The 13,109-nt window shown below is 53.2% G+C and overlaps 1 protein-coding gene across 1 annotated transcript in view; it reads right to left on the reverse strand.

Moving 5' to 3' along the window:
• HYDIN (HYDIN axonemal central pair apparatus protein) overlaps positions 1-13,109 on the reverse strand; it is a gene marked incomplete at both ends in the record, with an annotated part of 135,442 nt that overhangs the window by 3,058 nt on the left and 119,275 nt on the right. The window contains 17 exons of the mRNA XM_082005613.1: positions 62-274; positions 624-843; positions 1,194-1,474; positions 2,000-2,158; positions 2,327-2,525; positions 2,715-2,884; positions 3,449-3,670; positions 3,763-3,970; positions 5,642-5,789; positions 6,194-6,359; positions 6,843-6,981; positions 7,649-7,861; positions 8,383-8,629; positions 10,105-10,217; positions 11,020-11,180; positions 12,363-12,581; positions 12,912-13,054. Of these exons, the coding sequence (XP_081861739.1) occupies positions 62-274; positions 624-843; positions 1,194-1,474; positions 2,000-2,158; positions 2,327-2,525; positions 2,715-2,884; positions 3,449-3,670; positions 3,763-3,970; positions 5,642-5,789; positions 6,194-6,359; positions 6,843-6,981; positions 7,649-7,861; positions 8,383-8,629; positions 10,105-10,217; positions 11,020-11,180; positions 12,363-12,581; positions 12,912-13,054 (3,221 nt within the window). The remainder of the gene's footprint in view (positions 1-61; positions 275-623; positions 844-1,193; positions 1,475-1,999; positions 2,159-2,326; positions 2,526-2,714; positions 2,885-3,448; positions 3,671-3,762; positions 3,971-5,641; positions 5,790-6,193; positions 6,360-6,842; positions 6,982-7,648; positions 7,862-8,382; positions 8,630-10,104; positions 10,218-11,019; positions 11,181-12,362; positions 12,582-12,911; positions 13,055-13,109) is intronic.

Below are 13,109 nucleotides of genomic sequence, written 5' to 3' on the forward strand. Positions count from 1 at the left end.
TGCAGGGTAAGCTATGAGGGTCACACGACTGAGGGTCTGCATGCCAGCACAGCTCACATACCTGATGCTTCTTACTCTCAGAGCTCATGGTTAGGGGTTTGTAAGTGATCTTGTAGGGCTTTTTTTGTTGATTTGCCTCTAGATGGAAAAATTCAGGGCCCTTCCAGTGTTCCCCCTCAATGATAGGTTGCACAGTGCAGGCCTCGTTGCTCGGGTTGGACAGGAGGATGGTCTGGCTTTGCTTCTCGCGTACATCGCACACAAAAGTCAGCGTCTGCAACAGAGGAGCACAGAGGCTGCTTGGTCGTACCAAGGAACCCTTTCCACTCTTCTCAGACTCTGACTAGGTCTATGCCAGGACCTGGAGCACAGGGAGCGGCTTTTCCTTATCACATGCAACATTTCCATTTGGGACAGAGCTTTTGGAGTAAATCAAGTTGTTTGTTGGGAGGAAATGTTGGGAATCCTGCCTAGGATTTTTCTCAGCTCTCTGGGATATGCAGGCAGGATGAGAGGCAGGAGTGAGTCTATGCACGCAAGTGTCCTCCAGTCCCTGCCCGGGGAAGAGATGCGGTGCAAATGGTGGGGTAAGGGGGGACCCATTGTGTCCCTGCTCCGGTTACCTCTTTGGTCATGGGGGTCTCCATGCAGCATCCTGCCAGCGTAAGCCGGAGCGGCTCACTGCCCTGGATGAAGCACTGCAGGCCCTCGTACTGGATAGCATGGCTCAGCTTAGCGGGGTGGAAGGTCACGACGAAGGGGACATCCATTCCTGGGGAGATGTAACCCTTTGTGGGGCTGATGGAGAAGTCTGGCTTGAAGCTCTCGATGTCCCACCTAAACCTTGCCAAGGGAAGCACAAGGAAGGACAGGAAGGTAGGATTAGCAACTGGGAGGCTGCAAACACAGTGTGCTGTTTCTAAGCCTCTTGTGGGCTTTTCCATCAGATCTCAGGCACGATGCTGAGCCACCCAGCAACAAGGCTTCAGGTTGGGCAGGATTCGACTGCACCCATCTATAAAGAAGCTTTCCGTTTTATCCCTTGCTAGCTTCCAGGGCCTAACTGCACAGCCTTGGCTGCACAGCTCTCCACTGGGATGGAAAAGCAGAGGGGAACTATCTGGGCAAGCTACAACTCCATCTGACCCTCACCCAAGCTCTTAGCCCTCAGAGAGAACAGGGTTTTGCATTACTTCACTCCTATGTCGCCCGTGTTCTGCATGATGATGCGCTGGGACGTGTAGCTCTGCTGCACCACCGCTCCAAAACTGAGGTGTTCCTGGTCCAAGCTCACGTGGATGCCCTGGCAGGAGCCCCGCACCATGAAGAGGGAGCGCACCAGGCCGTTGCACTCCAACATCACTTCTTCGGTGAATGGCTGGATGCGGCGTTTTGGGGAGAAGGTCACCTCCACTCTACAGGTATCTCCTTTGGGCTTCAGACTCAGTTCATTGATGGGGTTCAAGCACAGAACCTGCCCAAAGAAATGAGAATACTTCATCTGGCAACCGAGCTGTGAATTCTCCATCACTACAGTCAGAGAATAGTCTTCCAATTCCTGTTCCGTCCCCACCAATGTTGCCCCAATCCCACTTGTTCCCTCGTACGCATTCCTAGGAACCAAAGGTGTTTTCCTGTGACATGTCCACCCGGCCATGGCGAGCTGGACTACCTCTTCTACAGTAATTTCATGTAAGCTCCAACAGAGCTGTAACTCTTAAAGATGCACTTGTCTCCTTTACCTTTCTGGATCTAAAATACACAGCCGCGTCCTAATGTATGTGTCTAAAACAGGTCAGGGGAATTGTACCACCTTCTCACGGCTATTAGGGGAGTCCTGACACCCTGCTCAGGTGAGGCATTCACATTGCAAGTATCTGCTGGTAGAGCAGTCCCAGCAGGGAGGATAGGACAGCATACAACTGTAATTAGCTACTAGCTCCTACCCAGAAAGGTGCAGGCACACCAAAGCGCTCTCCAGAGATGAAAGAGGCCTTACCCCAGCTTCTTGCAGCTCTGGCATGGCGGACATGAGACTGAGCTTGAAAGTGAGAGGGGCAGCACTGTTGTTTGCTATGGTGACAAACTTCTTCACCGTCTGTCCGATGGAGAGGGCTCCCAGCTTTACCACCTTTCCTTGTGGTTCCACAACGTCAACCTGAGGCAGGAGGGATTAATATAGAGAGAAAGAAAAGGCGGTGAACAAGTTTTCTGCCACCCTCGTGGCAGAAAACCAAAACATAGTAAGCTGGGGAAGAGATGGGGAAAATGAGAGCCATGCTGGCTGCCTGCCACCTGGAGTTTTAGGATTTGGATTTCATCTCACCTTCATTTCTGCGCCCCTGCCTCGCACCTCAACAGTCTGCTGGCAAAGGCCATTGATTTCAAAAGGGATGAGTTCATGGTAAGATGCAACCTCTCTGGGATAGAATGTGATGGGCACCTCCACCGTCCCTCCTGGGCGTAGGATGTATCCTGGGAAGTCCACTACCAGGTGCGCGGTGCTGGCGAACAAGCAGTTCAAACTGGCAGAAAGCACAGCAAAGAGAAGCACAGGTGTCACAAGGTTGCATGTGCTCAGACAACATCGGGGCTACTTGGGGCTCTCCTGTCTCCTTGCCTGGCATCTTCAGGATGTCACCCACAGCGATGAGGATGACATGGAGCAGGTGTGTGCTAAGCAAGGGTCAAAGGAGTGTGCGGAGGCAGCCTACCTCATATCCTTGTCTGCCTTGTTTGTGATGACAAGGGTCTGCTGGGCAGGTGGCATCCCAGCATGGTAGATGAAGCAGGCTCCGAAGTTGAGTCTAGTGGTGGAAAAGTGGACGGTGGGCACTACCACGGTGGCCAGGAATATGCAGGTAAACGTGGGACCCTTGCTGATCTGGCGGGATGAAAGACACATGAGCCAGCTGAAGAGACGGGAATTACAACTGCAATCACCAGAGAGGGCTGAGGAAGAGGATGAGGACAGCTGACTGCAATGGCAGCAAGGAAAAGCAAGTGCCAAAAGGACCCCAGAATGGAAATAGAAGATGGAAGGCTTGGTCTGAAAGGTTTTTGGAGAGTCACATCCCTGCTTTGCGCAGCCATGTACTGGCAAGACCTTTCTGAGCTGTGGGACCCGACTCAGGAGGGGCCTGGCAAGGAGAAACTGCTCCACCCCTGGGCACATCTGGGTCGTTCCCCGTCCCCCCTGCCCAAAAGTGGGGGCAGAGAGGGCAGAGGGGGATATGCCCTGCCATAAAAATGCTTCCCAAAGTGGTCCTGGATAAGCACTTATTAAAATATTCTATTCAGAAGCTGTCAGGCTCTTTATTCCAGCAGCAGGAGCTTCTTTGCCTTGTTCAGGCTCTTAGTGATGGAGCTCACCCCTAGCTCTGGGCTCCTGCTGCCAAGATGCTGCATAGAGAAGGCGAAGGTCCCATATTAACCGCTGGTGCCTCACCTGCAGCGTCAGCTCTATGTCCTTTAAAGAGCACATCTTCTGTGGGTGAAAGGCCAGCTGGGTCTCTGCTCTCCCCTCCACCTGCACGGTGCCCGTTCGAGGGGTGACGGTAAGAACCTTCTTATGGGCTGCAGGACCGCTCAGTTCCCACGAGAAGGTGAAGCTGAACTTGCCATTATTGCGAATGCTGAAGATGCGCTTGATGTTCTCGTTTAGCTGTACCTGTGGGGAGGAGGCGGCGAGGACGTGGGGTCAGTTAAGTTATCTTGCAGGGCTTTGTGGGGCAAACGGTTCAGGGAACCAGTGCTGCTCACCTCCTTGAAATCAATGACGTTGACCTCCTGTGCACTGAGCTCAGTGACGCAGCCGTCGCTGTCCTCACACCTGACAGCCACATTCATGCTGTAGCCAGTGGCCTTGATATTCAAGGAGAGGGGCCGGGTCTTCCTCTTGACATCGCACTTGAGGTTGAAGACCATCTCTCCTTCTAGCGTTGGTGTGAAGATGACTGTAACAGGAAACCTGGGGAAAGACCACCCCTTTTTGCTCCATTCACCATCTCTTAGCTTTCTTGGCCCCACACGGCTTGCTCTACGGAAGAGCAGCTCTGCAATGGCTGTGCTGAGACCCCAGGCCTGGGAGAAACCGGGAGCAGCACCCTGCCCTTCCAGGGCTTTCCACTACGGAGCAAGCCCTGGTGAAACCTGTTTAGGGTATGGTGATCCCATGCAATGGAATGGCAGAGGATACAACAACAAGGCAGCAAACCCTGAGCTAACCTGACCTTACTGCCCTACCCACGTGGTATGGGGCAGCATCGGCTTCAGACCCTACTTCTGTCCCAAACACAGAGGAGAGGACTCATAGACCCCCAATCTCTCCGATCTATAGGCCAGGGAGGGTAACACCCTCTTTGCAAAGAGGAATCATCCAGTTCCCGTGACAGCAGTACAATGTGGGTACCACCAAACTGCCTCTGTGGAATTTTGGTGGGTAATCGCCCCCCTGCAGTGCTGCGTCCAGCTCTGGAGCTCTCGGCACCGGAGAGACATGGACCTGTTGGAGCGGGGCCAGAGGAGGCCCCAGAAATGGTCCGAGGGCTGGAACAGCCCTGCTGGGAGGACAGGCTGGGAGAGCTGGAGGGGCTCAGCCTAGAGCAGAGAAGGCTCTGGGGAGACCTTCCTGCAGCTGCCAGGGCTGAAAGAGGCTGATAAGAAAGACGGGGACAAACTTTTTAGCAGGGCCTGTAGCGATAGGACAAAGAGTGATGGTTTTAAACTAAAGAAGAGAGGTTGAGAGTAGATCTAAGGAAGACATTTTTCATGTTGCGGGTGGTGGAACCCTGGCCCAGGTTGCCCAGAGAGCTGGGAGATGTCCCATCCCTGGAAACATTCTCATTTCTGGGTACATGATCAAACACAACTAAACTACAGAGATTTGAAGAATTACAGCTTCTCAGGTGAGCCACAGTCACTGATTCGGGATGCTCTTGCCACCCTGTGGCAAGCCAAAATTCAGCATCTTCTAAGCTATAGCAAAGCTGCCTGGAGCTAATGCGCTCTCCTGACACCCAGGCAGGCTCCACGTGGGCACCAGGACACCCATGGTGGATCAGCAGATGGGCTGGTGACCTGTTATACTGCTCAGACTCATAATCGTGTCCGATCACAAGTCAGGGCTCCAGTTTACAAGAAAAGAGCAGCCGTTTTCTGGCAGGTGACCCTGCAAAACACAGCTAGTTGTGTAAGCTTGCTGTCCCCCACGATGGGCTTAAATGCTGTCTGCAGTGCTGCTCGCGTGCTTTGCTGCCCTCAGCGGCTATGCCAGACCACGTGTGGTGGGCTCCCTCACACAGAGGAGAGAGAAGACCTGCAAGGGTCTTAGGGCTGCTGGCTCAGGGGGATCACAGGGTTAAAACCCCTAAACATGCTTTTGTCATCAAAACTAGAAGATTGAAAGCCTGAATTTCTCCAGGAAGGGGGCCCAGAAGACCAGGGTAACCTGGGCACAGACACTTTATGGAGAAACCTGCGGTTTCATGGTGTCCCTGTTGGGAAGGAACGAAGCAAGGCAGATGTATGCTGTTGCTGAGACTCACCTGGCAACCACAGAGGGGAGAAAGCCTCCAAAGCAAAAATGACAGTGCAACGTTTGGCATGCAGGAGAGGGAACCTGGCCTATGAGCTCCGTTACCTTGAAAGAGGAGCGATGGAGCCTTCCAGGGGCTCTACTTTCATGGAAGCGTTGCATCCCTCTGAGAAGAGAGAGCTTTCTCTGAAAGCAAAGCTGAAGGCTTCCTTCTCACTGTTGATCATATAGATAGTCTGGTGTACCTCGTGCCCTGGGGAGAGGAGAAAGCAGCTGCTGAAAACCTTTTGTTACTCTGGCCACTGGACCATGGCTGCAGGCGAGTCCAGTGGCAACTTGCAGCGATGAGCACTGCTTGCAGTACGGCACGCTCAGGATGCCGACGTGGAAATGTACTTGTGATCCCTTGGGCTCCTCTGCATGACCCCCAAATCCCCTCTTGGAAACAGCCTCGACTATGTGCCATGTCCCTAACACATGCCTTCTTCCCTTCCCCTTCCTCGCCCTCATACGCTTGGGTACCAGGAGCTAGCTGATCTGCTCACAAGCGCCCGTTTCCATTTCCAGCTTCCTTACTGGAGCCTGTTGGAACAGGACTGCTGGGCCACCAGAGTGGTCCACATCTGAGGGTGTAAGGTATTAAACCACGGTGCTCACCGATTAACAGCAAGTGGAAGTTGAGGTGGGATCTGTCCAGAGTCACTAGCGGGTCGGTGGCATTGCCCACCAACAGGAACGGGACTGAAACGCTCTGCTCAGGGATTGTAAAGACCCAGAATGATTCTGTGATGTCCAGGTGCTGGGGGATGAATTCAAACTTCATCTGGGGGAGAAAGAGGCAAATGAAGGAAAGCTGCTGCCCTTGGTAGGGTAAGGGGAGAGGAGTGCAGTCTATACCACCAAGAAACCTCAGGAACCTTCACCCTACGCTGCTGTGAGCTCAGAGACAGGCTGCTCTGCCACTTACGGCCCAAAAGCTCGGCAGATCATAGAATCGTTTAGGTTGGAAAAGACTTTTAAGATCATCGAGTCCAACCATCAACTCAGCACTGCCAAGTCCACCACTAAACCACGTCCCTAAGCGCCACGTCTACGTGTCTTTTAAATACCTCCAGGGACGGGGACAGACGTGGGGTACAGGGTGAGAACAGGTTCATCTGCCAGTTTATTTAGACTGCACTCAAAGATTTCTTCATGGTCTCGGCAAGCTCACGGTGAGATGGGACACCCGGTAAGCGTAGGCACAGCCGGTGTCAAACTGGCATACGTGTGTACTGGACCCACCTTCTTCATTTTCTGCACCCACCTCTGCTTTCTTCCCTGGCTGGATCTGACCTCTCTCTGTGAGGCAGAAGAAAGCCATCTGTTCCGGTGGGGCTTCAGGGTCTTGGCAAGTCCACTGGAAGGAATACGCGGAACCGGTTGGGTTCATAACGGTGAAGGTCCTGGGCACACAAAGCAAAAAGGACTTCTAAGGTGGCGTTGAGATGTTATTGACTCTATCCTGTAGCAGACATCAGGCACTGCCAGTCCTGGACACCATCCGGAAGGAGTTATTTGGTACAGGGGAACAATGCTGGGAGCACAAACGTCTCACCTGCTTTCAAGGGGCCCTGTTTGTTTCCCCAAGTGGCTACGTATTTAGGGCTATTGACAAAGAAATTAGCAAAGATATAGCCAAACTCTTGCATGTTAAAATGGCAAGATCAAGTGAAAATGGTAAAATCAAGTCCAGGAAGACTCCTTTGGAAGATGGTACTCTCTGTTGTGGTTGCAGCCTTCACTGACCCTGTCTGGTATCTCAAAGGATTAAGAATGTCCCAATGATGCTCTTCACAGGGAGAAAGGGTGCACTGGCCACAAAATACAGGCTGGGGATATGTGGTCCTCCCAGACTGGTCCATACCTTACTGAAGAAGAGGGCAAAGGGAACAAAAAATTGGCCTTCACTGACCAGCTTATTCCAGCCCCAAAACAGACTGGTGGCTAAGTGTCAGGAGATCACCGACAAGGCACAGATATGCCTTGGGGCTTGGAAGAGTAGCTGGAGAAGTCCCTGGTTAAGGGGTGTGTCTAGGAGACCATCAACAGAAGCTATGCCCACACACCTACCTGCTGTTCCTGCCACGCACTCCGGTTGCTACAAACTCAATCACTCTTGTGTTGAGATCTAACGCCAACCCCTTTGGTCCCCGCAACTCTGGGTCGCGCCTTTTTGCGGTGATGTAGTCAGAGTCTTCCAGTTCCAAGTGGAAGGCTGGCATCAGGCTTCTCCCCTTCACAACCACCTCCGGGCCCTTCAGATCTGGCTTCAGGTTAGGAATACTAGAAAAGAAGGGACTGGTATTAGCCAGACTAACGTCTCCGGACAGCCAGCTGCTTGACCGTCTCCTTGTACGGCACACAGCGTTGCATACTCCCTCCGTGCAAGCACTGAGCAGCAAATCAAAGAGAACCGTGCTGACCAGCGGAGGTGAAACGGCAGAAACGTGAACAGTCAGGTGTCCAGAGACCAACTGCAGGACGCGCATTTCTGTGTAGATAAGGAGGCCGTGCTGGTTGGCTAAGGAAGCATAGCTAGGGACCAGCTGGCCCCTTGACAGCCTTTCTGGATCTCTCAGTCCAGATTTTGCAACCCTCCAGGAGCTTCCCAATGTCTTTTCCCAATGTCTCCATAGCTGCTTCTACCAAGGCTGGATGATCATCTTTGCTCCTCTACGTTGGTTGTTTCTGCTGCCTCTCTGGGGCTGGCTGTCCCCAGGTCCGCCCCCGCCCCCCCCAGTCAGAGGCAATACCCCGATTATCCATCAGTAGCATGAGTTGGAAAGTGCCTGGATGTTTCCTACCTGCAAAGCATACAGCTCTCAAAGTCCCCCACGTACACTGGGGAGAACTTCATCTGGAAGAGCTGCTCCTGGCCGGCAGCGATGGTGCCACTGCGGGGCTCGACAGAGAACAGCGGGGCGGCACTGACGGTGTTCAGAGCCGAGCTCGGGGAGGAAAAGACCTGCTCCAGAGCGTGGCCTGGCTGGCTTGAACAACAGCCAGGCTGTAGCTTCACAGTGGCACCAGAAGTGGAGGACAGAAGATGCCCTGCAGAAAGGAAGAGGTTAGCAAGACATCTTCTGCCAAGAAGGATATCCTCTGTTCCCAGCACCTCTGCCTCCCGCTGCAGGGGGACAGAAGGGAGCTGGGATGCACTTGGAGCAACCCTGGCCAAGGGCTTTCAGCAGGACTCCCCCGATGAGGAACAGGGAGAGCGGTCAGGTTGCTTTTTGCTTCTGTGTTACTCCTTGCTAAGTCATAATCCCAGAAAGTCCTGGGGACAGGCGTGAAAGTGCAGGAGGGAGAATGGGGTGGGGGACAGCAAATACAGTGAAAAGGCCCAGCAGAGACCCAGAGGACTGCCTGAATCAGAACACACCACTGAACATCACTCTGTGAAGATACTCAGATGACAGACAGGAAGGCTATGTCTGCTTCAGCAAATTAAACGGGCCCAGGACTGAAGCCAGCTGCTTCATTCCCTGCTCTTAAACTCCCCCTCTCCACAATGGGGTAGCTAGATGCAAACTTCTCCTGCCGAACAGTTTCTGGCCAAGGTTCATTCCCAAACCATATCCAGGGACTAACAGTAGAGATTTCTGTGTTACAGCATCTGGGAAGGTTTCTGAGCGCTGTTTCATGCCCCAGTACGGCCAGCCTCAGCGCTTAGCATTAAGGACAGCGTTAAGTCCTGCTCCCCTGTTGCCTACAGAACTGAATTTTGCTTGGTGGAGAGAAGGCTTTGGGGAACAGCGCTGCTCTGTCCTTCACACCCTTTCCTTCCTCTTTGTCAGGCTTTCATAACCGACGACCAGACAGCCCAGCAGACCTGCTCCAGCATGAGCGTGCCCTGTGCCAGGGAAGAGCCAACACCAGGACCCACAGAGCAGGGACATCAGCACATTCTGACCGTCAAGGACTTTGGTTGAGGTCACCCACCTTGACCGTCAGACAAGCTGCCTGTGCTAGGAAACACAAGGGCTGACAGCTCTCCTCACTCCTGTTCCTGACAGGACCTCTTGGACAGCCAGCCCTGCTTCCCCGCAGAACCACGCTGCTCCCAAGGAGACCGTGCGCTCAGACGCAACCCCGTCGCTGCAGGTGACCCGCTGCTGAGCTCCGATAGCTGCTGCGAGCAGCAAACGCTCCTGCGCCCGAGCTAGGAGGGTTAGTTTTAGAGAGCGACATTGCATTTGCCTTGGACTGGGGAATTGCACAGAGACACTGACTGCAGGCCAGCTAACTCGTCGTTACACCATCAGTTTTCCCAAAGAGGTGCTGTGACATCCCCCTTCCCCGTCCTGACCTAGCATGTGGCTCTCCCCTGAGCCAGGCTCAGCTCCTGCGCAGAGCACTCGCATAGGAGGGTCTGAAACGCAGAGGAGGGACAAGGAGAAACTCTGCAGCTGGGACGATGCTGATGAAAGTAGGTGACTGGACTGGGATGAAAAAGCAATGTTTTGGGGTAAAGTGGCATGGGCTTCTCCCCAAGCCCTCAGCTACCCACAGAGCCAGTGCCTTACCATCCAGACTGGGTGTGAGCAGCTCCCCAGTGTGGCTCACTGCCCTTTCCTTCTCCATAGCTGCCATCCAGGTGTATTCCAGGGCTACGCTGCCTGTATTGCACAGCTGGAAACTGAAAATCAAGAAGGAGGAGTAAAAAGAAAAACGTCCAGTAAATACAAAACAAGCAGTAACACTGTGCAGTGGGCTCCTGGTAACCCTTGCTTTAGGCTGAGTAGCATCTTCTTCCCAGGCCACATCGAGATCGCTGCCCTGGGCTGCCTCAAGACAAAGTGTTTCAAAGTTTGGAAGTTGAAGAGGAAAGGGCAGACATGGTGCCCAGGAGACTTAATCCAAGGGGCTTATTCTGGTCTTTATGTCTCAGTTGGACATTATCTTGACTGCAAACTCATCCTCGAGCAGATGAGGACAGGCAACATGCAATGAAAGCAAAACCATGGCTGTTCTCTGCAGAAAGGCATGGCAGAATTGAACCTCTCCTGGCACATCTTGGCAGGACGGTGGCCACCATCTCCTGCTTGGCTTTGCGTGCAGATATGTGGGTCCCAGCACCCAGGTCTTGGAAAGGATGAAACAATAAAGGATTTGTTTAAAGGGAAGAACAACAGGTGAGACTGAACGTAAAGACCTAGAAGGGACTCGGGTCCACATGTGGGGAAGCTGAAACCTCAGAACCAGCAAGGCAGCAGCACACCCTTCCAGGGCTGATCAGCCCATTAGGAATTAGAAGAGGTTTATTAAGCGGCTGAGCAATAAACCTGCCAGTGTAACTTTTGCTGGCACAGGACCATGAGCAGAAGGAAAAGCAGAAGCCACGGGAGCACACGGCACAGCTCTGGGGAAGCACACACCGGGGCAGCCCTGGGCAAAGGCAGCTGCCACTCGCAGGTCCCTGCCCAGCCTCCAGCACTCACGTGAACGTCCTCGTCTGGAAGAGCAAGGTCTCCTTGAACTGAATCACATCCGTATCCAGCTTGAACTCAGCATAGCCAACGACAGCACTGAGGCGAAGCTCCACCTCACGGCTGCTCTTCTCCAGGACAGTGTGAGCTGGTTCTGGGTCTGTCTGGATCACCTCCAAACAGGAGAAGGAAGAATCACTGAGCAGAGCCCAGAAAGCTGGAATGAGCAGAGATTCCTTTGGCGCACCCAAATCAGCCACGTATAGGGGCTAGGACAGACCATTCCCATTTATTTCCCTGGAAAGATGACAAAATTTGACCCTTCCACTATAATATTAATTTCTACCTACTGATCAAAGCAATCAATCACCACCACGACTGTGAATACACCCATGGGGACTACGACAGGGCATCAGTCCCTGTAGGGCGTCTGACCCCTTTCCCTGGCCCCCTATAAATCTGGCAGGCCTCTACATTAGGATTAAGTTCCTCGGCTGGAGCTCTGTGGATGGAGAACCCCAAGAATGAACAAACCCTTTCCTTCTTATCTTAGGAGAAAGGGCTTTCCAGATATCACGTGTGGGGCAACAGCCATGCTGGTGGGGACTGGGAATGGGCATTTTGGGATGGGAAAGGACTCACTAGGAAAGTCTCTAACTGCTGATGCTCTGATGGGAAGAAGTTTGGTTTGCAGGACTTAGAGTGGTTCAGAAACTAGGGAAAAGCTATCACCCAAGATAAGTGTGTTTGGCCATAATGTAAAAGCAACAGTTTCTGGAGAGGATACTTCTCCGGACTCCTGCATGACTGCCGTACAGTGCTTGCGCTGCTCCATAAGGAGATATCCCACATGACATAGAGACCACAACCAAAACCTCCAGTATCAGTGAAGGCAGAGCTCAGAGCTCACCCACAACACGCCGGTGGGCTAGCCAGCATATGCAGAGGAGCTCTAGCATCGCGCTCTTCAAAACAAGAGACAGAGTGCAGTGGGCTTCACTCCTTGCTGGTGAAAAGGCACCGAATCAGAAGAGGTTTTACCACCACCAAGTGTCATAAAAATCATAAAACGTGACTTCCCACTCAACACAGGCTGCAGCACTTCAGCGTTTGGCAGAGACCGATAGTTTGCATGTGGCTAAACGTCTCTTGTCAACAGACTTCCCCACCTTGTGTGAGTGTATCAGGTCACCGTGCATCCGCCTCTCCACTCAAACGCACCGCTGGTTAACCTCACGGATGGATTAGGTGTCAGGAGGAAGCAGGAGCTGCTTCACCAGCAGTGATAGTGGTCTGCTGCCATCAGCACTTCTTTTTGTAGAAGCTCGGTTAGCTTTTGTTATTTTGCTTCTTACCTTCTTCTTCACAGGCCACATGGCTGCCGGGCCCCTCGTGGCATCCACCCACTTGACGGTGCGCAGGCGGTCGTCCCAGTCGGTGACCTGCTCTGGTGGCAGCTGGAAGGCGATCCTAGCCACCTTACACTTCACAGGATGCATTTTGAAGGTGACCGTGTCGTCCGATTTCAAGGTCACCGTGATGTCCTTCGCACAGCCAGCATGGAGGTGTCCCACCTGGGGAGAATCGGAGAGCCAAGACCAAACTGGAATCACTGGCAAGGGCAGAGCTAGCAGGAAAAGGGATTGATGTGGTGAGCAGCCGTGCCAGGAATCCGCCTTTTACTGTGTATTTATCTGAGGTTTGACAGAGAAAAGTACAAAAGATGCCACCTCCCATAAGATGGAGCTTTTTCTGTGGGGCTGACAGCTCTGCCCCAGCAAAGCCAGGGACTACGTGGCACTGAAACGGGCTCTCCCCGGTATGTGGTGACTCTGTGCCAGCTCCCAGGCGCCCGTCAGGCAGCGCTTGAGCAGCAGGGAAAAGGCAGAGCCGTCCAAGCTCACCTGGGGGGAGAAGTGAAATGGGGTGCCTGCCAGCCACTCAAATCGCATCGCCTCCACTCTGCTGCGATTGCTGATGGTGAAGGTCACGGGGTAGGGTATCCCGATGTGACAGTCTCCAAACTGGATGTGATCCACTCTGGCAGCTGTTAGGAATGAGAGCAAGGGATCTCAGCGTGCAGCGAGGTCCATCTGCCCCCG

The sequence above is a fragment of the Phaethon aethereus genome (genome assembly GCF_964289735.1).
Source record: "Phaethon aethereus genome assembly, chromosome: 13".
NCBI classification, from domain to species: Eukaryota; Metazoa; Chordata; class Aves; order Phaethontiformes; family Phaethontidae; genus Phaethon; species Phaethon aethereus.